Genomic DNA, 25,357 nt, shown 5'->3' with positions numbered 1-25,357 from the left:
GCCCAGCTTGAAGGAAATTATTGCTGACATTACGGGAGGTAAGGGCCACACCCTTCCTCAGGACAGGGCCAAACCAAAGGCCAAACAGTCTAATTTTCGTGCCTTTCGTAACTTCAAGGCAGGAGCAGCATCAACTTCCTCCGCTCCAAAACAGGAAGGAACTACTGCTCGTTACAGACAGGGTTGGAAAGGCAACCAGTCATGCAACAAGGGCAAGCAGGCCAGAAAGCCTACTTCCACCCCTAAGATAGCATGAAGACAGGGCCCCCTATCCGGAGACGGATTTAGTGGGGGGCAGACTTTCTCTCTTCGCCCAGGCTTGGGCAAGAGATGTGCAGGATCCCTGGACGTTGAAGATTATATCTCAGGGATACCTTCTGGATTTCAAAACCTCTCCTCCACAAGTGAGGTTCCATCTTTCGAGGTTATCAACAAACCTAGTAAAGAGAGAGGCATTTCTACAATGTGTACAAGACCTCTTAATCATGGGAGTGATCCACTCAGTTCCGCGATCGGAACAGGGACAAGGATTTTACTCATCTGTTTGTGGTTCCCAAAAAAGAGGGAACCTTCAGACCAATCTTGGACTTAAAGATCTTAAAACAAATTCCTAAGGGTACCATCGTTCAAGATGGAAACCATTCAAACCATCCTACCCATGATCCAAGAGGGTCAATATATGACCACAGTGGACTTAAAGGATGCTTACCTTCACATACCGATTCACAAAGATCATTATCGGTACCTAAGGTTTGCCTTTCTAGACAGGCATTACCAGTTTATGGCTCTTCCCTTCGGGTTAGCCACGGCCCCGAGAATTTTTACGAAGGTTCTGGGCTCACTTCTGGCGGAACTAAGACCACGAGGCATAGCTTTGGCTCCGTACCTAGATGACATTCTGATACAAGCGTCAAGTTTTCAGAATGCAAAGTCTCATACAGAGATAGTTCTTGCATTTCTGAGGTCGCATGGGTGGAAAGTGAACGTGGAAAAGAGTTCTGTTACCACTCACAAGGGTTCCTTTTCTAGGGACTCTTATAGATTCTGTAGAGATGAAGATTTACCTGACGGAGTCCAGGTTATCAAAGATTCTCAATGCTTGCCGTGTCCTTCATTCCATTCCAAGCCCATGAGTAGCTCAGTGCATGGAGGTAATCGGCTTAATGGTCGCGGCAATGGACATAGTGCCATTTGCGCGCCTGCATCTCAGACCGCTGCAACTATGCATGCTCAGTCAATGGAACGGGGATTACTCAGATCTGTCCCCTTTGCTAAATCTGGACCAGGAGACCAGAGGTTCTCTTCTCTGGTGGTTGTCACCGGTTCATCTGTCCAAAGGAATGACCTTTCGCAGACCAGATTGGACGATTGTAACAACGGATGCCAGCCTTCTAGGCTGGGGAGCAGTCTGGAATTCCCTGAAGGCTCAGGGTTCGTGGACTCAGGAGGAGAAACTCCTTCCAATAAACATTCTAGAATTAAGAGCAATATTCAATGCTCTTCTAGCTTGGCCTCAGTTAGCAAGACTGAGGTTCATCAGATTTCAGTCGGACAATATCACGACTGTGGCTTACATCAATCATCAAGGGGGAACCAGGAGTTCCCTAGCGATGTTGGAAGTCTCGAAGATAATTCGCTGGGCAGAGTCTCACTCTTGCCACCTGTCAGCGATTTACATCCCAGGCGTAGAGAACTGGGAGGCGGATTTCCTAAGTCGCCAGACTTTTCATCCGGGAGAGTGGGAACTTCACCCGGAGGTATTTGCTCAACTGATTCGTCGTTGGGACAAACCGGATCTGGATCTCATGGCATCTCGCCAGAACGCGAAGCTTCCTTGTTACGGATCCAGGTCCAGGGACCCGGGAGCGGTGCTGGTAGATGCATTAGCAGCCCCTTGGGTTTTCAACATAGCTTATGTGTTTCCACCATTTCCGTTGCTACCTCGACTGATTGCCAGGATCAAACAGGAGAGGGCATCGGTAATTCTGATAGCGCCTGCGTGGCCACGCAGGACCTGGTATGCAGACCTAGTGGACATGTCGTCCTGTCCACCATGGTCTCTTCCTCTGAGGCAGGACCTTCAATTTCAGTCAGCCTCAGAGAAATTAGGTTTGGATGGTTGAAAGGACCCTGAATTAGAACGCTTGATTCTATCTAAGCGGGGGTTTTCGGATTCGGTTATTGATACATTAATACAGGCTCGGAAACCTGTGACCAGAAAAATTTACCATAAGATATGGCGTAAATATTTATATTGGTGCGAATCCAAGAGTTACTCATGGAGTAAGGTTAGGATTCCTAGGATATTGGCTTTTCTACAAGAGGGTTTAGAAAAAGGTTTGTCCGCTAGTTCGCTAAAGGGACAGATTTCAGCTCTGTCTATTCTTTTACACAAAAGTCTGGCAGAGAATCCAGACTTCCAGGCCTTTTGTCAGGCTTTGGCTAGAATTAAGCCTGTGTTTAAAGCTGTTGCTCCTCCGTGGAGCTTAAACTTGGTTCTTAAAGTTCTTCAGGGTGTTCCGTTTGAACCCCTTCATTCCATTGATATTAAGCTTTTATCTTGGAAAGTTTTGTTTTTGATGGCTATTTCCTCGGCTCGAAGAGTCTCTGAGTTATCTGCCTTACATTGTGATTCTCCTTATCTGATCTTTCATTCAGACAAGGTAGTACTGCGTACTAAACCTGGGTTTTTACCTAAGGTTGTTTCTAACAGGAATATCAATCAAGAGATTGTTGTTCCATCATTATGTCCTAATCCTTCTTCAAAGAAGGAACGTCTTTTGCATAATCTGGACGTGGTCCGTGCTCTGAAGTTCTACTTACAGGCAACTAAAGATTTTAGACAAACTTCTTCTCTGTTTGTCGTTTACTCTGGACAGAGGAGAGGTCAAAAGGCTTCGGCTACCTCTCTCTCTCTTTGGCTTCGTAGCATAATACGTTTAGCCTATGAAACTGCTGGACAGCAGCCTCCTGAAAGAATTACAGCTCACCTGGGCCTTTAAGAATGAGGCCTCTGTTGAACAGATTTGCAAGGCTGCAACTTGGTCTTCACTTCATACTTTTTACAAATTTTACAAATTTGACACTTTCGCTTCTTCGGAGGCTGTTTTTGGGAGAAAGGTTCTACAGGCAGTGGTTCCTTCTGTTTAATGTTCCTGCCTTGTCCCTCCCTTCATCCGTGTACTTAGCTTTGGTATGGGTATCCCATAAGTAATGGATGACCCGTGGACTGAACACACTTAACAAGAGAAAACATAATTTATGCTTACCTGATAAATGTATTTTTCTTGTAATGTGTTCAGTCCACGGCCCGCCCTGTCTTTTTAAGGCAGGTTCTAAATTTTAAAATTATAACTCCAGTCATCACTGCACCTTATAGTTTCTCCTTTCTCGTCTTGTTTCGGTCGAATGACTGGATATGACATGTGAGGGGAGGAGCTATATAGCAGCTCTGCTTGGGTGATCCTCTTGCAACTTCCTGTTGGGAAGGAGAATATATCCCATAAGTAATGGATGACCAGTGGACTGAACACACTACAAGAGAAATAAATTTATCAGGTAAGCATAAATTATGTTTTTTCATTAGGGTTTTCTTCTACAACCTATAGCATGCATTGTTCCATTTACTACTGCAGCAACTTTATGGTTTGAAGCTCTAGAGGAGTCTCTTAAGATTGAGACCCCATTAGATGATATTTTGGATAGAATTAAGGCTCTCAAGTTAGCTAATTCTTTTATTACCGATGCTGCTTTTCAAATGGCTAAATTAGCAGCAAAAAATTGCAGGCTTTGCCATTTTAGTGCATAGAACGTTATGGCGTAAGTCTTGGTCTGCTGATGTGTCATCAAAATCTAAACTTTTAGCTATTCCTTTTAAAGGTAAGACCCTATTCGGGCCTGAACTAAAGGAAATCATTTCCGACATTACTGGAGGTAAAGGTCATGCCCTTCCTCAGGACAAGACAGTTAAGATGAGAGCTAAACAAAATAATTTTCGTTCCTTTCGAAATTTTAAAGGTGGACCCTCTACTTCCTCCTCCGCCACAAAGCAGGAGGGGAATTTTGCGCAATCCAAGTCAGTCTGGAGACCAAATTGGAGTGGACACTAAGCGCCTACTGCTAATAAACCCTTTGCTCTGATAAATGACCCCTAGTGGTCAAGACGTGGGAAAATCAGATAAATAATATATCAAAGCGCCAGCAGATACGGCAGGGTTCAGAATAAAACCATAAGCACTTAACAGCTTAATGAAGATAAAAAGTTTAATAAAAACAGAATCTTAAAACAATCTTCTAAAAACAGCTGGTGGTACAATATCTTATACCAATACCATACAATACGATACACATACAAAAAATGAATTTATAACATACAACAGATCATCTTAGATGGATCCATGCATTAACAGTTTATATTTATACACAATGACAAATGCTCAATTACTCCTTAAAATTGTTCCCAAAGGTATTTATGTTCACAAATTTGAATTGATAAGGATGCAACGGTCCCTATCCTGTTTCCCTGATGTTCCGTGTGTGTATTCGTGTGAGCGAGTTGGGGTTATGGCTGCAACCTTACTTGCAATCAATCCTTATGTGCTAAGAGCCAGAAAAGGGAGAACCGATACACTGTACCTCGTTAGAGGTTCAGTGGCGGTGTTCCGCTAGCGGAATAGATAAAATATTGGACTATGTACGTTTAGAGCCTAAAAATAATGAAAATATAATTGTGTCAAATGTTTTCAAAGTTAAAAAATGAGTGTTGGTGCTGATATATCAAAAATAAATAAATAAATTTGGTGGTCTTAAAAGTAACATTTAGGAACTATGTTCTTACACAGAAAACAATATGTGCGTATAAAATCACTCCCAAATAAACAGTGATATATATCCAAATGAAAAAACGTGTGCTCAGTGGATGCAAAAAACTACAAAAAACCATGTAGGACGATTTAACAATTTCCACTAGTAACCAGCATGATTGGTCCAAATAACAGAGGATAGACAAAGTCTCATAAAACAAATAAATCAATGGTAAATGTTCGTTGGAGTGCTCCTGACAGTTAGCAAGATTAATTCCTCTTTAGGTTGTTCAAAAGAATCTGTGTGGTGGTTTTTCTTGTAGCGGGGATTAGGCTTTCAGCATAAATAGGCAGGTAACAGATCCAGCGTAACCTGGGTGTTTAATCCTTCTGCCAAAAAAAGTGTATAATAGTGCAGATTGTTTTCAAACAAATATAAGAATTGGATTGTAACTCACCAGTCGACGCGTTTCGGTCATACACTGACCTTTCTCAAGACTCAGTCTCACTTGAGAAAGGTCAGTGTATGACCGAAACGCGTCGACTGGTGAGTTACAATTCAATTCTTATATTTGTTTGAAAACTGTTACCTGCCTATTTATGCTGAAAGCCTAATCCCCGCTACAAGAAAAACCACCACACACAGACTCTTTTGAACAACCTAAAGAGGAATTAATCTTGCAAACTGTCAGGAGCACTCCAACGAACATTTACCATTGATTTATGTTTTATGAGACTTTGTCTATCCGCTGTTATTTGGACCAATCATGCTGGTTACTAGTGGAAATTGTTAAATCGTCCTCCATGGTTTTTTGTAGTTTTTTGCATCCACTGAGCACACGTTTTTTCATTTGGATATATATCACTGTTTATTTGGGAGTGATTTTATACACACATATTGTTTTCTGTGTAAGAACATAGTTCCTAAGTGTTACTTTTAAGATCACCAAATTTATTTATTTTTGATATATCAGCACCAACACTCATTTTTTAACTTTTAAAACATTTGACACAATTATATTTTCATTATTTTTAGGCTCTAAACGTACATAGTCCAATATTTTATCTATTCCGCTAGCGGAACACCGCCACTGAACCTCTAACGAGGTACAGTGTATCGGTTCTCCCTTTTCCGGCTCTTAACACATAAGGATTGATTGCAAGTAAGGTTGCAGCCATAACCCCAACTCGCTCACACGAATACACACACGGAACATCAGGGAAACAGGATAGGGACAGTTGCATCCTTATCAATTCAAATTTGTGAACATAAATACCTTTGGGAACAATTTTAAGTAGTAATTGAACATTTGTCATTGTGTATAAATATAAACTGTTAATGCATGGATCCATCTAAGATGATGTGTTGTATGTTATAAATTCATTTTTTGTATGTGTACCGAATTGTATGGTAATGGTATAAGATATTGTACCACCAGCTGTTTTTAGAAGATTGTTTTAAGATTCTGTTTTTATTAAACTTTTATTCTTCATTAAGCTGTTAAGTGCTTATGGTTTTATTCTGAACCCTGCCGTATCTGCTGGCGCTTTGATATATTATTTATCTGGAATAAAGGTAAACAGGCCAAAAATCCCGCTGTTGCTACCAAGACAGCATAAAGGGGCAGCCCCCGATCCGGGACCGGATCTAGTAGGGGGCAGACTTTCTCTCTTCGCTCAGGCTTGGGCAAGGGATGTTCAGGATCCCTGGGCATTAGAAATCGTGACCCAGGGGTATCGACTAGAATTCAAGGATTTTCTCCCAAGAGGGAGATTTCATCTTTCATGTTTGTCTGTAGACCAGACAAAAAGAGAGGCGTTCTTACGCTGTGTAGAAGACCTATATACCATGGGTGTAATCTGTCCAGTTCCAAAACTAGAACAGGGGCAGGGGTTTTACTCGAATCTGTTCGTGGTTCCCAAAAAAAGAGGGAACCTTCAGACCGATTTTAGATCTCAAATGCCTAAACAAATTTCTCAGAGTTCCATCGTTCAAGATGGAGATTATACGAACAATTTTACCAATGATCCAGGAGGGTCAATATATGACCACCGTGTACTTGAAGGATGCATATCTGTAAATTTCAATCCACAAAGATCATCCCCAATTTCTCATGTTCGCCTTCCTGGACAAACACTACCAGTTTGTGGCCCTTCCTTTCGGGTTGGCCACAGCTCCCAGAATTTTCACAAAACTGCTAGTGTCCCTTCTGGCGGTTCTAAGGCCGCGGGGCATAGCAGTGGCGCCCTATCTGGACGATGTTTTGATTCAGGCGTCAACTTATCATCTAGCCAAATCTCACACGGACATCGTGTTGGCTTTTCTAAGAATTCACCGGTGGAAGGTGAATATAGGAAAGAGTTCACTAGTTCCACAGACAAGTGTTCCATTCCTGGGAACCAGTGTTAATTTTGACGGCAATTTTCAATTTAGTCTTAGTTTTAGTCTTTTGAATAAAATGCCATTTTAGTTTTAGTCGTATTTTAGTCATCTGAATTGTTTTAGTTTTAGTCTAGTTTTAGTCGACTGAATCTCCAGTAGATTTTAGTCGACTAAATCTCCAGTAGATTTAGTCGACTAGTCTACTAAAATCTAAGGGGTGTAGTTAAAGTGTAATGCATTATTTAAACAATATAAAAACTTTAACAGTTCTCTGTTAATAATTAAAACAAGTATCAAGTAACTCAACACAACAAAAAGTTTCTGCAGCTAGCACAGGCACAGCATAACTTAAACCCATATTCATAGGTTATGCTTATTTCTATAGGAAGAATCCTATAGAATTTTCGGCAACGATATTAGCACTGTTCTAGAACTTCCAAACTCATTATATACTCCTGGAGTAAAGGTTTATTAAACTGTTTTTATTTATGGTATTAAGGTTTGACCATGCAATACAGATTTAACAGATTTAACTGTTGTGGTATATAACATGTCTTTATATTTCTTAAAATTTAATAAAATGAAGTTTCGTACATTTTACAAAAGAGCAGTAATTGGATATGGATTGATTATAACACCTTGCATAAAATGTTTTTGTCAGCAAATTTTGATTTAGTTTTAGTCATAGTCTTTTGACTAAAATGTAATTTTGATTTAGTTTTAGTCATAGTCTTTTGACTAAAATGCCATTTTAGTTTTAGTCGTATTTTAGTCATTAGAATTTCTTTAGTTTTATAGTCATTTTAGTCTAGTTTTAGTCGACGAAATTAACACTGCTGGGAACTCTGATAGACTCGGTAGACATGAAAATTTTTCTGACGGAGGTCAGAAAATCAAAGATCCTAACTACTTGCCGAGCACTTCAGTCCATTCCTCGGCCATCAGTGGCGCAGTGTATGGAGGTCATTGTATTAATGGTAGCGACAATGGACATCGTTCCGTTTGCTCGCTTTCATCTCAGACCACTGCAGCTGTGCATGCTCAGACAGTGGAATGGGGATTATGCGGATTTATCTCCTCAGATAAATCTGGATCTAGAGACCAGAGACACTCTTCTTTGGTGGTTGTCACAGGATCATCTGTCCCAGGGAATGTGCTTCCGCAGGCCAGCATGGGTCATAGTGACGACGGACGCCAGCCTCTTGGGCTGGGGTGCAGTCTTGAATTCCCTGAAGGCTCAGGGTGTTTGGACTCAGGAGGAGTCCCTACTACCAATCAATATTCCGGAACTGAGAGCAATATTCAACACGCTTCAAGTGTGGCCTCAGTTGGCTTTGGCCAAATTCATAAGATTCCAGTCGGACAATATCACGACTGTAGCATATATCAATCAAGGGGGAACAAAGAGTTCTCTAGCGATGATAGAGGTTTCCAAAATAATTCGATGGGCAGAGGCTCACTCTTGCCTTCTATCAGCAATCTATATCCCAGGAGTAGAGAACTGGGAAGCGGATTTTCTAAGTCATCCGGGGGAGTGGGAGATGTTTGCGGCATTGATCCGTCAATGGGGCACACCGGAATTGGATCTGATGGCATCTCGTCAGAATGCCAAACTTCCACGTTACGGATCCAGGTCAAGGGATCCCTAAGCCGTACTGATAGATGCTCTAGCAGTACCTTGGTCGTTCAACCTGGCTTATGTGTTTCCTCCATTTCCTCTCCTACCTCGTCTGATTGCAAGAATCAAACAGGAGAGAGCTTCTCAGGACTTGGTATGCAGATCTAGTGGACATGTCATCTCTGCCACCGTGGAAACTGCCATTGAGACAGGACCTTCTCATCCAAGGTCCGTTCCAACATCCAAATCTAAATTCTCTGCAGCTGACTGCCTGGAGATTGAACGCTTGATTTTATCTAAGTGGGTATTCTCTGAGTCTGTCATTGATACTTTGATTCAGGCTCGAAAGCCTGTCACTAGAAAAATTTACCATATTTGTGCGAATCCAAGGGCTACTCATGGAGTAGGGTTAGGATTCCTAGGATTTTGTCCTTTCTCCAAGAAGGATTGGAGAAAGGATTATCAGCTAGTTCCTTAAAGGGACAAATTTCTGCTTTGTCAATTTTACTACACAAGTGTCTGGCGGATGTCCCAGACGTTCAGTCTTTTTGTCAGGCTTTAATCAGAATCAAGCCTGTGTTTAAACCAATTGCTCCGCCATGGAGTTTGAATTTAGTTCTCAATGTTCTTCAAGGTTGTTCAGTTTGAACCCATGCATTCCATAGATATAAAGCTTTTATCTTGGAAAGTTTTGTTTTTAGTTGCTATCTCTTCTGCTCGAAGAGTTTCTGAGCTTTCTGCGTTACAATGTGATTCGCCTTATTTTATATTCCATTCTGATAAGGTGGTTTTGCGTACTAAACTTGGATTCCTTCCTAAGGTTGTTTCAAATAAGAATATTAATCAGGAAATTGTTGTTCCTTCCTTGTGTCCTAATCCTTCGTCTAAGAAGGAACGTCTGTTACATAACCTGGACGTGGTTCATGCCTTGAAGTTTTACTTACAAGCGACCAACGATTTCCGTCAAACATCTTCTCTATTCATTGTTTATTCTGGAAAGCGTAGGGGTCAAAAAGCTACGGCTACCTCTCTTTTTTTTTTTGGTTGAAAAGCATCATCCACCTGGCATACGAGACTGCTGGACTTCAGCCTCCTGAAAATATTACGGCTCATTCTACTAGAGCGGTGGCTTCCACATGGGCTTTTAAAAACGATGCTTCTGTTGAACAGATTTGTAAGGCTGCGACGAGTAAAAGATGAATCCCTGGACTCGTCGTATCTAGTAGAAGAAAAGGAAATTTATGCTTACCTGATAAATTGATTTCTTCTATGATACGATGAGTCCACGGCCCTCCCTGTCATTTTAAACAGATTATATTTTTGTTTTCAAACTTCAGTCACCTCTGCACCTTTTTTAGTTTCTACTTTTTCTTCTTATACCTTCGGTCGAATGACTGGGTGGTGGAGTCAAGGGAGGAGCTATATAGACAGCTCTGCTGTGGTGCTCTTTGCCACTTCCTGTTAGCAGGAGGATAATATCCCACAAGTACAGGATGAATCCGTGGACTCGTCGTATCGTAGAAGAAATCAATTTGTCAGCTAAGCATAAATTTCCTTTTTTTTCCTCCTCTTGTTCTATTACCAAGGGTAAGAGCTAGGATCAAGCATGAGGTCTATTCAGTATTCCTGATTGCAGAACTTGGTTTGCAGATCTGGTGCAGATGTCCAGTTGTCCTCTGTGGCCCTTTTCCTCTCCATCACAACCTTCTGTCACAAGGTCCATTTTTTCATCAGGATCTAAAATATCTAGACTTGATAGCTGGGTTATTGAACACATAGTTTTAAGGCAGATAGGTTTTGATTCTGTCATTTAAACTTTTGTTCAGGCCTGTACACCTGTGACAATGAAAATGTAGCACACGCTTTGAAAGGCTTTTCTTTCAGTTGTGTGGAGCATGGGTTTATTTGGCACTCTTTATAATTCCTAGAATTCTTCAATTTCTTCAGGATGATTTAGATAAGGGGTTATCTGTTACTTTTTTAAAGGACCAGCAGAAAATTGCTAAATTTTTCATATAGTCAGAATTTTGTCCAGGCCTTCGTGAGGATTTAAGCATGATTAAACCAATTTCTCCTCCATGTAATCTTAATTTGGTTTTAGGAGTTTATCTTGTTCCTCCTTTTGAACCTATGCATGATTTGGATATTTAGCTTTTATCATGGAAGGTGTATTTTCTTTTGGGTATTCTGCTAGAAAGGTTTCAGAATTATCTGCTCTTTATTTGCTTCCTTATCTTGTTTTCCTTCAAGATAAGGCAGTTTTGAGAACTGTTTGATTTTGTTTGCCTAAGGTGGCTTCTTCTGACAATATCAATTGTGAGATTGTTTTTCCCTTATTTTGTCCTAATCCAAAGAATTCTAAGGAGAGGCTTCTCCATAATTTGGATGTGGTCAGAGCTTTGAAGGATTTTAGACAAACTTCTAGCTTGTTTGTTAATTTTTCTGGTTCTAGAAAGGACCAGAAGGCTACTGCCGTTTCATTAGCCTCTTGGTTGAAGCTTTTGAATTATAAAGCTTACTTGGAGGCTGGTCAGTCTCCTCCTAAAATGATTACTGCCCATTCTACCATATCAGTTGCTACTTCTTTGGCCTTTAAGAATAAGGCCTTGGTTGATCCAACTTGCAAGGCAGCTACTTGGTCTTCCTTACATACGTTTTCTAAATTCTACCATTTTGATGTTTTTTGCTTCTTCTGAAGCAGTTTTTGGTAGGAAAGTCTTTCAGACCGCTTTTTCTGGGCATTAAATATTCTTGTAAACATCTGCATAACCCCCCCCCCCCCCCAGCTATTCATCCAATATATTTGCAATAGTAGATGTCTGATTACTCATGGACTTCTTTTACTTGGGTATTATTTCCCAGGCCAGGAGTAATGGATTGTAGACTCTCACCAAATTTATGAAAGAAAATATAATTTATGCTTACCTGATTAATTTCTTTCATGGTGGTGAGACTCCATAAGCCCCTGCCCATTATTTTTAAGAATTGATTCTGTTTTCTGGCAACAGTTAAAGGATGCACCTCTTTTTTTTTCTCTCTCTTTTCCCTGCTTTTGTTTTTGTTTTGTTTGTTTTTTTTGCACTTATTTTCTTTTCCTACCGTCTTCTTTTTTTTGTGTGTGTGACTTTGCTATCAGACTAGTTTCCAGTAAGGTGGGAGGGGATTTAGGGTCTCTTGGAGTTTTGGAATCTTTGCCTCCTCCTAGTGGCAAAGGAGTATAATTCCCATGAGTAATGGATTATGGACTCTCGCCAACATGAAAAAAAATGAATCAGGTAAGCATAAATTTAGTTTCTATGGCTTTAATCAGCATTTAATATTTGTTTAAATTCATATATAATTCATATCTATTGTGCACACGTAAAAATATACTCCTTTGGTGAAAATTTATTTTTAAAAAAATAGAGAATCTCTTGATGGCTTTAACCAATGTATGAATATTGTATTTTTCAGGATAAATGGTGTTTTATGTCAGTGTTTTTAAGAGTTTTGGTCACAATTTCCTTGAATGCCCCCGGTTTAACAGCCCTGTTTGTAGAATAGAATTATTATGTGTAAAAGTTAGTAACTCATAATGAATTTATAAGCGCATGCTGTTCTATTATGACTTGTCGTAGTGAAACCCAGACACAAATTTAGGTTTATAAACTGATGGTTTTGCCCATTACTATACATTATATAGTGTTTGTACTATTATGGAAACTGTAAACAGAGTAACAAATTAGCGAAGGAATAATAAAAGCTAAATAGTTTGAAATTACCGAACATGTATAAAGTTTTGTATTAAAAGCTGATCTTACTTGCGGTTGTTGTCGACGATGATAATAATAGTTTGTGGTACTTTTTTCCCTTTAAGTTCTTTCCCAATGGTCATGCATTCGCTACTGGCTCCGATGATGCTACCTGTCGGTTGTTTGATCTGCGTGCTGACCAAGAGCTGATGATGTACTCTCACGATAACATCATTTGTGGCATCACTTCAGTAGCTTTTTCCAAAAGTGGTCGCCTCCTGCTAGCTGGATATGATGACTTCAATTGCAATGTATGGGACACATTGAAAGGAGAACGAGCAGGTGAGTTGCTCTACTATCAAGAGAAGATGTCATATATATTTTATTAGTGCTAATAATGATGTATTTATGTGGTCATACACTCCTAACAAAATCTGTCTGCTTTTATTCTGACCTTGCTGAAATTGTGTTCTCTCTGCGCCTAAAAGACATTTGTGAGCTAAACGATATAAAAAATATTAAAATCCAGAGTTCAAAAATCCAAACTTTTTCTGAAACCCAAACTCTTAATTTTATTTTTTGTCACAATCTTCTCTGTCTGTGTCTTTGATTTGCTTTTTTGTCTTCTAAAATACAATTAGTATTTATTTATTTAAAACAACAAATATCACCTTTCTGATTAAAGTACTGTACCATCTTTCTGAAAGTACTATGTATACAGCATTATATAAAACTACCTTTAGCTTACATGTATGAGCTGTATTATGACATGTAAATATTGCCTAAATGACATAAGACATTTGGTTCCATCCCCTCTCCTAAATGCATCATTTTAAAAATACAAATATTCCGAAATCCAAACCTTTTCCGGTCCTAAGCAGTTTGGATAATGCGTTTTCTACCTGTCTTTTTAAAATTGAGTCTGTTTTCTTTCATGTAATTGCCAAGAGTCCATGAGCTAGTGACATATGGGATATACAATCCTACCAGGAGGGGAAAAGTTTACCAAACCTCAAAATGCCTATATATACACCCCTCACCACACCCACAATTCAGTTTTACAAACTTTGCCTCCTATGGAGGTGGTGAAGTAAGTTTGTGCTAAGATTTCTACGTTGATATGCTCTTCTCAGCATTTTGAAGCCTGATTCCTCTCAGAGTACAGTGAATGTCAGAGGGATGTAAAGGGAGTATCACCTATTGAATGCAATGGTTTTCCTCACGGAAGATCTATTTCATAGGTTCTCTGTTATCGGTCGTAGAGATTCATCTCCTACCTCCCTTATTCAGATCGATGATATACTCTCATATTCCATTACCTCTACTGATAACTGTTTCAGTACTGGTTTGGCTATCTGCTATATGTGGATGGGTGTCTTTCGGTAAGTAGGTTTTCATTACTTAAGACACTCTCAGCTATGGTTTGGCACTTTATGCATTAATATAAAGTTCTAAATATATCTATTGTACTTATATTTGCCATGAGTCAGGTTTATATATATTTCCTTTTGCAGAATATCAGTTCCATATTTGGGAAAAATACATATTTAGGAAAATATTTTTCTTACCTGGGTATAGTCTTTTTTTCAATTGACTGCTTTTTCATTCAATTTCGCTGGCAAAATTAGTTTTGCAAGGGCGCAAAATGCCAAAATTTATTGCGTCTTTTTTTGGCGCAAAGGTATGTCCAATGATGCAAATTCGTTCATTTCCGGTGTCTTAGTTGACGCCATGTTCCTTGCAAAAGGTTGTGTCAACAATGACGTGACTATGTCATTTCCGGATGTTGTTAGCGCCAAAAAAAAAATCAGTTTTCGTTGTGCGTCATACTTGGCGCCAAGTAATTTCTTTATTTAGAACCCCATTCCTATATGCCTCTTGCCTTTTTCTATGTCAGAGGGATATGCTGTTTGCATTTTTTTCCCATTCCTGATACTGCCATATAAGCAAATTGATCATTTTGCTTTATATGTTGTTTTTTCTCTTACATTTGCAAGATGTCTCAATCTGATCCTGTCTTAGAAACCACTGTTGGAACCCTGCTGCCTGATAACAGTTCTACCAAAGCTAAGTGCATCTTGTAAATTTGTGGAGATTATATCTTCAGCTGTGGTTTGTAATAGTTGTCATGATAAGCTTTTACATGCAGAGAATGTGTCCATCAGTAATAGTACAATGCCTGTTTTTCCTTCAATATCTAATTTACATGATATACCTGTGAATATAAAAGATTTAATTGCTGATGCGATTCAGAAGGCTTTGTCTGCCATCCCACCTTCTAATAAACGTAAAAGGTCTTTTTTAAAACTTCTCATAAAGTTGATGAAATTTAAAATGACCGACAACATACTGAATTATTCTCCTCTGATGAGGATCTATCTGATTCAGAAGATCCTTCCTCAGATATTGACACTGGCAAATCTACTTTTTTATTTTAAATTTAGTTTATTCGTTCCTTGTTAAAAGAGGTGTTGATTACTTTGGATATTGAGGAAACTAGTCCTCTTGATATTAAAACTAGTAAACGTTTAAATTCTGTTAAAAAACCTCCTGTGGTTACTCCAGAGGTTTTTCCAGTTCCTGATGCTTATTCTGATATGATTTCTAAGGAATGAAATAGGCCTGGTACTTCTTTTATTCCTTCTTCAAAGTTTAAAAAATTGTATCCTTTGCCAGCAGTTAGATTGGAGTTTTGGGAAAAGATCCCCAAAGTTGATGGGGCTATTTCTACTCTTGCTAAACATACTACTATTCCTATGGAAGATAATACTTCTTTTAAAGACCCTTTAGTTAGGAAACTTGAATCTGATCTAAGGAAAGCTTATTTATATTCTGGCTATCTTCTCAGGCCTGCCATTTCTATGGCTAATGTTGCAGCTGCATCAACTTTTTGGTTGGGAAGTTTAGCGCAACAGGAAATGAATCCTGATTTGTCTAGCATTGATCGCTTGCTTCAACATGCTAATCTTTATCTGTGATGCCATTTTTTGTATCATCAAAATTGATGTTAATTCTATGTCTTTAGCTATTTTAGCTAGAAGAGCTTTGTGGCTCAAATATTGGCATGGTATCTAAGTCTAGATTACTATCTTTTTCTTTCCAAGGTAATAAGTTATTTGGTTCTCAGTTGGATTCGATTATTTCAACTGTCACTGGGGGGAGGGAGTTTTTTTTCTTCAGGATAAAAGACTTAAGGGTAAATCTAAAGCTTCTAACCGTTTTCATTCCTTTCGTTAAAGTACAGCCTTTGGTCCGTATCAAGCCTGTCATTAAATCAATCTCTCCTCCTTGGAGTCTTTGGTTTTGAAAGCTTTACAGGCTCCTCTGTTTGAGCCTATGCATTCTTTGGACATTAAACTACTTTTTTGGAAAGTGTTGTTCCTTTTGGCCATCTCTTCTGCTAGAAGAGTTTCCGAATTATCTGCTCTTTCTTGTGAATCTCCTTTTCTGATTTTCCACCAGGATAAGGCAGTTTTGCGAACTTCATTTAAATTTCTACCTAAGGTTGTGAATTCTAACAACATTAATAGAGAAATTGTTCCTTCTTTGTGTCCTAATCCTAAGATTTCTTTGGAGAGATCCTTACATTCTTTGGATGTGGTAAGAGCTTTGAAATATTATGTTAAAGCTACTAAAGATTTCAGGAAGACTTCTAGTCTATTTATCTTTCTTTCATGTAATTAACAAGAGTCCATGAGCTAGTGACGTATGGGATATACATTCCTACCAGGAGGGGCAAAGTTTCCCAAACCTTAAAATGCCTATAAATACACCCCTCACCACACCCACAAATCAGTTTTACAAACTTTGCCTCCAAGGGAGGTGGTGAAGTAAGTTTGTGCTAGATTCTACGTTGATATGCGCTCCGCAGCAAGTTGGAGCCCGGTTTTCCTCTCAGCGTGCAGTGAATGTCAGAGGGATGTGAAGAGAGTATTGCCTATTGAATGCAGTGATCTCCTTCTACGGGGTCTATTTCATAAGGTTCTCTGTTATCGGTCGTAGAGATTCATCTCTTACCTCCCTTTTCAGATCGACGATATACTCTTATATTTACCATTTCCTCTACTGATTCTCGTTTCAGTACTGGTTTGGCTTTCTACAAACATGTAGATGAGTGTCCTGGGGTAAGTAAGTCTTATTTTCTGTGACACTCTAAGCTATGGTTGGGCACTTTATTTATAAAGTTCTAAATATATGTATTCAAACATTTATTTGCCTTGACTCAGAATGTTCAACTTTCCTTATTTCCAGACAGTCAGTTTCATATTTGGGATTATGCATTGAATTATCATATTTTTTCTTACCTCAAAAATTTGACTTTTTTCCCTGTGGGCTGTTAGGCTCGCGGGGGCTGAAAATGCTTCATTTTATTGCGTCATTCTTGGCGCGGACTTTTTTGGCGCAAAAATTATTTTCCGTTTCCGGCGTCATACGTGTCGCCGGAAGTTGCGTCATTTTTTGACGTTATTTTGCGTCAAAGATGTCGGCGTTCCGGATGTGGCGTCATTTTTGGCGCCAAAAGCATTTAGGCGCCAAATAATGTGGGCGTCTTTTTTGGCGCTAAAAAATATGGGCGTCATTTTTGTCTCCACATTATTTAAGTCTCATTATTTATTGCTTCTGGTTGCTAGAAGCTTGTTCACTGGCATTTTTTTCCCATTCCTGAAACTGTCATTTAAGGAATTTGATCAATTTTGCTTTATATGTTGTTTTTTTCTTTTACATATTGCAAGATGTTCCACGTTGCAACTGAGTCAGAAGTTACTACAGGAAAATCACTGCACAGTGCTGGAGCTACCAAGCTAAGTCTGCTATAAACTTTTGGTATCTGTTTCTCCAGCTGTTATTTGTATTGCATGTCATGTCAAACTTATTAATGCAGATAAAATTTCCTTTAGTACTGTTACATTACCTGTTGCTGTCCGTCAACATCTAATTTTCAGAGTGTTCCTGATAACATAAGAGATTTTATTTTTTAAATCCATTAAGAAGGCTATGTCTGTTATTTCTCCTTCTAGTATACATAAAAGTCTTTTAAAACTTCTCTTTTTTTCAGATGAATTTTTAAATGAACATCATCATTCTGATACTGATAATGGTTCTTCTGGTTCAGAGGTTTCTGTCTCAGAGGTTGATGCTGATAAATCTTTGTATTTGTTCAAGATGGAATTTATTCGTTCTTTACTTAAAGAAGTGTTATTTGCATTAGAAATAGAGGATACTGGTCCTCTTGATACTAAATATAAACGTTTAAATAAGGTTTTTAAATCTCCTGTAGTTATTCCAGAAGTGTTTTATCTCCCTGATGCTATTTCTGAAGTAATTTCCAGGGAATGGAATAATTTGGGTAATTTATTTTCTCCTTCTAGACGTTTAAGCAAATTATATCCTGTGCCATCTGACAGATTAGAGTTTGTTGGGACAAAAATCCCTAAGGTTATGGGGCTGTCTCTACTCCTGCTAATGTACTACTATTCCTATGGCAGATAGTACTTCATTTAAGGATCCTTTAGATAGGAAAATTGAATCCTTTCTAAGAAAAGCTTACTTATGTTCAGGTAATCTTCTTAGACCTGCTATATTTTTAGCGGATGTTGCTGCAGCTTCAACTTTTTGGTTAGATGCTTTAGCGCAACAAGTAACAGATCATAATTTTATAGCATTATTATTATTCTATAACATGCTAATAATTTTATTGGTGATACCATCTTTTGATATCATTAGAGTTGATGTCAGGTATATGTCTCTAGCTATTTTAGCTAGAAAAGCTTTATGGATTAAACTTGGAATGCTGACATGTCTTCTAAGTCAACTTTGCTTTCCCTTTCTTTCCAGGGTAAATAATCATTTCGTTCCTTTCCTCACAACAAGGAACAAAAGCCTGATCCTTCATCCTCAGGAGCGGTATCAGTTTGGAAACTATTTCCAGTTTGGAATATATCCAAGCCTTATAGAATCCTTTAGCCAGCTCTTAAGTACCTATGAAGGTGCGGCCCTTATTCCAGCTCAGCTGGTATGGGGCAGATTACGTTTTCTTCAAAGAAATTTGGATCAATTCCGTTCTTAATCTCTGGTTTCAGAAACATTGTTTCAGGAAGGTACAGAATTGGCTTCAAGTTAAGGCCTCCTGCTAAGAGATTCTTTTCTTTCCCGTGTCCCAATTGACACAGCAAGGCTCAGCATTTCTGAAATGTGTTTCAGATCTAGAGTTGGCTGGAGTATTTATGCCAGTTCCAGTTCTGGAACAGGGGCTGGGGTTTTATTTTATCTCTTCATTGTACCAAAGAAGGTCAATTCCTTCAGACCAGTTATGGATCTATCATTATTGAATCGTTATGTTAGGATACCAACATTCAAGATGGTTACTGTAGGTCTATCCTGCCTTTTGTTTAGCAAGGGCATTATATGTCTACAATAGATTTACAGGATGTGTATCTGCATATTCCGATTCATCCAGATCACTTTTAGTGTCTGAGATTCTCTTTTTAGACAAGCATTACCAGTTTTGTGGCTCTACTATTTGGTCTAGCCTCAGTTCCAAGAATTTTTTTCAAAGGTTCTCGGTGCCCTTCTTTCTGTAATCAGAGAATAGGGTTTTGGTATTTCCTTATTTGGACGATATCTTGGTACTTGCTCAGTCTTCTCATTTTCGAAGAATCTCATACGAATCGACTTGTGTTGTTTCTTCAAGTTCATGGTTGGAGGATCAATTTACCAATCAGTTTATTGATTCCTCAGACAAGGGTAACCTTTTTAGGTTTCTAGATAAATTCAGTGTCTATGACTCTGTCCTTGTCAGACAAGAGAAGTTTAACATTGATATCAGCTTGTCAAAACCTTCAGTCACAATCATTCCCTTTGGTAGCCTTATGCATGGAAATGTTGGATCTTAGGACTGCCGCATCAGATGCGATCTCCTTTGCTCGTTTTCACATGCGACCTCTTCAGCCCTGTATGCTGAACCAATGGTGCAGGGATTACTCAAAGATAACTCAATTAATATCTTTAAACCGATTTTACGACACTCTCTGACATGGTGGACAGATCACCATCGTTTAGTTCAGGGGGCTTCTTTGTTCTTCCGACCTGGACTATAATCTCAACAGATACGAGTCTTACAGGTTGGGGAGCTGTGTGGGGGTATCTGACGGCACAAGGGGTTTGGGAATCTCAGGAGGTGAGATTTCCGATCAATATTTGGAACCCCGTGCAATTTTCAGAGCTCTTCAGTCTTGGCCTCTTCTGAAGAGAGAGTTGTTCATTGTTTTCAGATAAGACATTGTCACAACTGTGGCATACATCAATCATCAAGGAGGGACTCACAGTCCTCTGGCTATGAAAGAAGTATCTCGAATTTTGGTTTGGGCGGAATCCAGCTCCTGTCTAATCTCTGCGGTTTATATCCCAGGTATGGACAATTGGAAAGCGGATTATCTCAGTCGCCAAACGTTGCATCCGGGCGAATGGTCTCTTCACCCAGAGGTATTTCTTCAGATTGTTCAAATGTGGGAACTTCCAGAAATAGTTCTGATGGCTTCTCATCTAAACAAGAAACTTCCCAGGTATCTGTCCAGATCCCGGGATCCTCAGGCGGAGGCAGTGGATGCATTTTCACTTCCTTGGAAGTATCATCCTGCCTATATCTTTCCGCCTCTAGTTCTTCTTCCAAGAGTAATCTCCAAGATTCTGAAGGAATGCTCGTTTGTTCTGCTGGTAGCTCCGGCATGGCCTCACAGGTTTTGGTATGCGGATCTTGTCCGGATGGCCTCTTGCCAACCGTGGACTCTTCCGTTAAGACCAGACCTTTTGTCTCAAGGTCCTTTTTTCCATCAGGATCTGAAATCCTTAAATTTAAAGGTATGGAGATTGAACGCTTGATTCTTGGTCAAAGAGGTTTCTCTGACTCTGTGATTAATACTATGTTACAGGCTCGTACATCTATATCCAGAGAGATATATTATAGAGTCTGGAAGACTTATATTTCTTGGTGTCTTTCTCATCATTTTTCTTGGCATTCTTTTTGAATACCGAGAATTTTACAATTTCTTCAGGATGGTTTGGTTAAGGGTTTGTCCGCAAGTTCTTTGAAAGGACAAATCTCTGCTCTTTCTGTTCTTTTTCACAGAAAGATTGCTATTCTTCCTGATATTCATTGTTTTGTACAAGCTTTGGTTCGTATAAAACCTGTCATTAAGTCAATTTCTCCTCCTTGGAGTTTGAATTTGGTTCTGGGAGCTCTTCAAGCTCCTCCGTTTGAACCTATGCATTCATTGGACATTAAATTACTTTCTTGGAAAGTTTTGTTCCTTTTGGCCATCTCTTCTGCTAGAAGAGTTTCTGAATTATCTGCTCTTTCGTGTGAGTCTCCTTTTCTGATTTTTCATCAGGATAAGGCGGTGTTGCGAACTTCTTTTGAATTTTTACCTAAGTTGTGAATTCCAACAACATTAGTAGAGAAATTGTGGTTCCTTCATTATGTCCTAATCCTAAGAATTCTAAGGAGAAATCGTTGCATTCTTTGGATGTTGTTAGAGCTTTGAAATATTATGTTGAAGCTACGAAATCTTTCTGTAAGACTTCTAGTCTATTTGTTATCTTTTCCGGTTCTAGGAAAGGCCAGAAAGCTTCTGCCATTTCTTTGGCATCTTGGTTGAAATCTTTAATTCATCTTGCCTATGTTGAGTCGGGTAAAATTCCGCCTCAGAGAATTACAGCTCATTCTACTAGGTCAGTATCTACTTCCTGGGCGTTTGGGAATGAGGCTTCGGTTGACCAGATCTGCAGGGCGGCAACTTGGTCCTCTTTGCATACTTTTACTAAATTCTACCATTTTGATGTATTTTCTTCTTCTGAAGCAATTTTTGGTAGAAAAGTTCTTCAGGCAGCGGTTTCAGTTTGAATCTTCTGCTTAGGTTTTTCATTAAACTTTATTTTGGGTGTGGATTATTTTCAGCAGGAATTGGCTGTCTTTATTTTATCCCTCCCTCTCTAGTGACTCTTGTGTGGAAAGATCCACATCTTGGGTAGTCATTATCCCATACGTCACTAGCTCATGGACTCTTGTTAATTACATGAAAGAAAACATAATTTATGTAAGAACTTACCTGATAAATTCATTTCTTTCATATTAACAAGAGTCCATGAGGCCCACCCTTTTTTTGGGGTGGTTATGATTTTTTTGTATAAAGCACAATTATTCCAATTCCTTATTTTATATGCTTCGCACTTTTTTCTTATCACCCCACTTCTTGGCTATTCGTTAAACTGATTTGTGGGTGTGGTGAGGGGTGTATTTATAGGCATTTTAAGGTTTGGGAAACTTTGCCCCTCCTGGTAGGAATGTATATCCCATACGTCACTAGCTCATGGACTCTTGTTAATATGAAAGAAATGAATTTATCAGGTAAGTTCTTACATAAATTATGTTTTTCTGGTTCTAGGAAAGGTCAGAAGGCTTCTGCCATTTCCTTGGCATCTTGGTTAAAGCTTTTGATTCATCAGGCTTATTTAGAGTCGGGTCAGGCCCCGCCTCAGAGAATTACAGCTCATTCCCGTGGGCTTTTAAATTTTTTTATTGAGGTCAAAAAGCATTAACACATATGAAAAACTTAAACAAGGCATTCAAGACATTTCTGGTTTATAGTGGATGTTAAAAGTCCTCATCATTCATCCCTTGATGTCAGAATGTAAGGCCACTTTTGGACCTATGTAGTAGTATAGTTCAGAGTCCAAGGGGTTATAATTTTGACTTAAAAGATTGCACATGTAACACAAGAGTTACAATATGTGTGTGGTGTTCAATCTGATGGGAAATGCAGGCCAAATACAATAGTCTTGAGAAACATATCTGTGTTCGCGTGATAAAGACATCTACCCTCATTTTATACTAGCGTTATTTTCAACATATAACAGAAAGGAAAGTTTACATAAACGTACATCATCATATTCAAAGGTATCATGAAACTATTTGCTTTTTTTTTTTTTTAAGGATTTATATAGATGTACCGGTCAGGACTGGGTCTTATATTAACATACAACTCACAGAGGCAAGCGGCCATTTTTGTGGCCTAACCAAAGAGAAAACCATGAAAAATAAACTACATAACGGAACAAAATGAAACTCAACCATGCAGGACTTATTTCCAAACTAGTATAATCTACATTATTAAACCTAGTGGCTATATGTATACACTTCCAACTAATTGTTGCGTTGCATTCTCTAGGCAAAAATCAAAGGGTTATAGTACGGCTCATAGCACTCTCCAATTAGGTGTAGCTCATGTTAACGATAATAAGTGACATTTGGGCTCCCAACAGCGGTCCCGGCCGTAGACCGCCAAGTGGGGCACTGATATTACTATTCTATTTTGATCCCCTCTGTGTTCTGAGGCAGCGCACATACCACTGACCCCCCGTTCAGTTCTAATTTTGTCACCCTAGGGGCCCCCCCTAAACACCACAGGAAACACTCAGGAGTATAAAAGGGCGCCAATGTATCCACAATGCCTCCGCTATGCCATAAATGCATGAATAGTTCTAAGGCTGCCTCGCAGTGTGCATCAGTCAAAGTGTATGTAGCCGTTTAAAATTAAACGTAGGGAAGCAACAACAGATAAAACCACATCGGAATAGATATAGATAAGCAGGATCAAAACATATTTAAACCAACAATATTTAAACAGCATTTCTTTCCTGTAATTAGCAAGAGTCCATGAGCTAGTGACGTATGGGGTATACATTCCTACCAGGAGGGGCAAAGTTTCCCAAACCTCAAAATGCCTATAAATACACCCCTCACCACACCCACAAATCAGTTTTTACAAACTTTGCCTCCTGTGGAGGTGGTGAAGTAAGTTTGTGCTAGATTCTTCGTTGATATGCGCTCCGCAGCAGGTTGGAGCCCGGTTTTCCTCTCAGCGTGCAGTGAATGTCAGAGGGATGTGAAGAGAGTATTGCCTATTTGAATTCAATGATCTCCTTCTACGGGGTCTATTTCATAGGTTCTCTGTTATCGGTCGTAGAGATTCATCTCTTACCTCCCTTTTCAGATCGACGATATACTCTTATATATACCATTACCTCTACTGATTCTCGTTTCAGTACTGGTTTGGCTTTCTACTACATGTAGATGAGTGTCCTGGGGTAAGTAAGTCTTATTTTCTGTGACACTCTAAGCTATGGTTGGGCACTTTTATATAAAGTTCTAAATATATGTGTTTAAACATTTATTTGCCTTGATTCAGGATGTTCAACGTTCCTTATTTCAGACAGTCAGTTTCATATTTGGGATAATGCATATGAATAAATCATTTTTTCTTACCTTAAAATTTGACTTTTTTCCTGTGGGCTGTTAGGCTTGCGGGGGCTGAACATGCTTCATTTTATTGCGTCATTCTTGGCGGAATTTTTTTTTGTAATTTCCGGCGTCATATGTGTCGCCGGAAGTTGCGTCATTTTTTTGACGTTTTTGCGCCAAAAAATGTCGGCTTTACCGGATGTGGCGCCAAATGATGTGGGCGGCTTTTTTGGCGCTAAAAAATTCGAGCGTCATTGTTATCTCCACAATATTTAAGTCTCATTATTTATTGCTTCTGGTTGCTAGAAGCTTGTTTATTGTCATTTTTTTTTCCCATTCCTGAAACTCATTTAAGGAATTTGATCATTTTTGCTTTATATGTTGTTTTTTCTATTACATATTGCAAGATGTCTCAGATTGACCCTGAATCAGAAGCCACTTCTGGAAAAACGCTTAACTGAGTTTCAGTTCTACCAAAGCTAAGTTCATTTATTTTAAATGTTATAAATGTTTATCTTTAGCTATGGTTTGTAATAAGGTATTATGATATACTTTTACATGCAAAATCCATTAGTGTTTATGCTTTATATATTTCCATTCTTACATTTTATGTACAAGAACTATTTAGAAGATTTATAAGAAATATTTTCTGATTCTATTTTAAAGGCCTTCTAATAAAATTTTTAGGTCTTTTTCATTTCTTTTTTAATTATTGAAGTTTCAAATGACCAACAACATACTGATTTATCCTTCTCTGATGATGTTTTTTCTCTTTCAGAAATTTTCTTCATCAGATATTGACACTAACAAATCTACTTTTTTTTTATCTTTCTATTATTAAAGTACATTTGTTCTTTGTTGAAAAGGTGTTGATTATTTTGGATATTAAGGTAACTAGTTCTTTAAGACTAGCTGACACTATTTCTGCCTATTTATTTCTTCTGTGTTTTCAGAGGTTTTCTTTCCAATTCCCCATTCTAGGGAATGGAATAGGCTGAGAATTTTCTTTTATTCCTTTTTCAAAGGTTTTAAACTATATTCTTTGCCAGCAGTTAAATTCAATTTGGAGGGTTCTCCAATTTATTGGGGCTATCTCTACTTCTACTAATTATGCTATTGTTTCTATAGCAAAATAGTATTTATTTTCCCTTAGATAGTTGTATCTTATTTATGGAAAATTATTTAGTTTCAGGTACTTTTCTTGGTCCTGTGATTTATTTGGATATTGCAATTGCTTCATTTTTTCTGTTTACTTTAAGATCAAGTATCAGATTATGATTTATTTTATCATTGTTAAAGGACAACCTTTACTAGACTATGTGCTGTTGCATTTGTCTTGTTGTTTTGCATTTATTGATTATGTAAGTCCACTGTATTTACTGGTCCTTTTAACTGGACTATCATGCTAATAATTTCATTTGTGTCTTCATTTTATTGAATATTTTCGCAAATGAGGGTTAATCTATGTCTTTAGCTATTTTAGCTAGAAGAATTTTATTCTAAGATAATCAATTATTTGTTTTATAA

General features: G+C 38.5%; 1 protein-coding gene across 1 annotated transcript in view; it reads left to right on the top strand.

Annotated features, from left to right (window-relative positions):
• Positions 1-25,357, top strand: part of GNB4 (G protein subunit beta 4) — a gene marked incomplete in the record, with an annotated part of 752,069 nt that overhangs the window by 709,286 nt on the left and 17,426 nt on the right. Inside the window, 1 exon segment of the mRNA XM_053710164.1 lies at positions 12,660-12,876. Coding sequence (XP_053566139.1) covers positions 12,660-12,876 — 217 coding nt within the window.

Source organism: Bombina bombina, chromosome 4 (genome assembly GCF_027579735.1).
Source record: "Bombina bombina isolate aBomBom1 chromosome 4, aBomBom1.pri, whole genome shotgun sequence".
In the NCBI taxonomy this organism is placed as follows: Eukaryota; Metazoa; Chordata; class Amphibia; order Anura; family Bombinatoridae; genus Bombina; species Bombina bombina.
The sequence above is the reverse complement of the archived record's forward strand: the minus strand, read 5'-3'. Positions and strand labels throughout refer to the sequence as shown.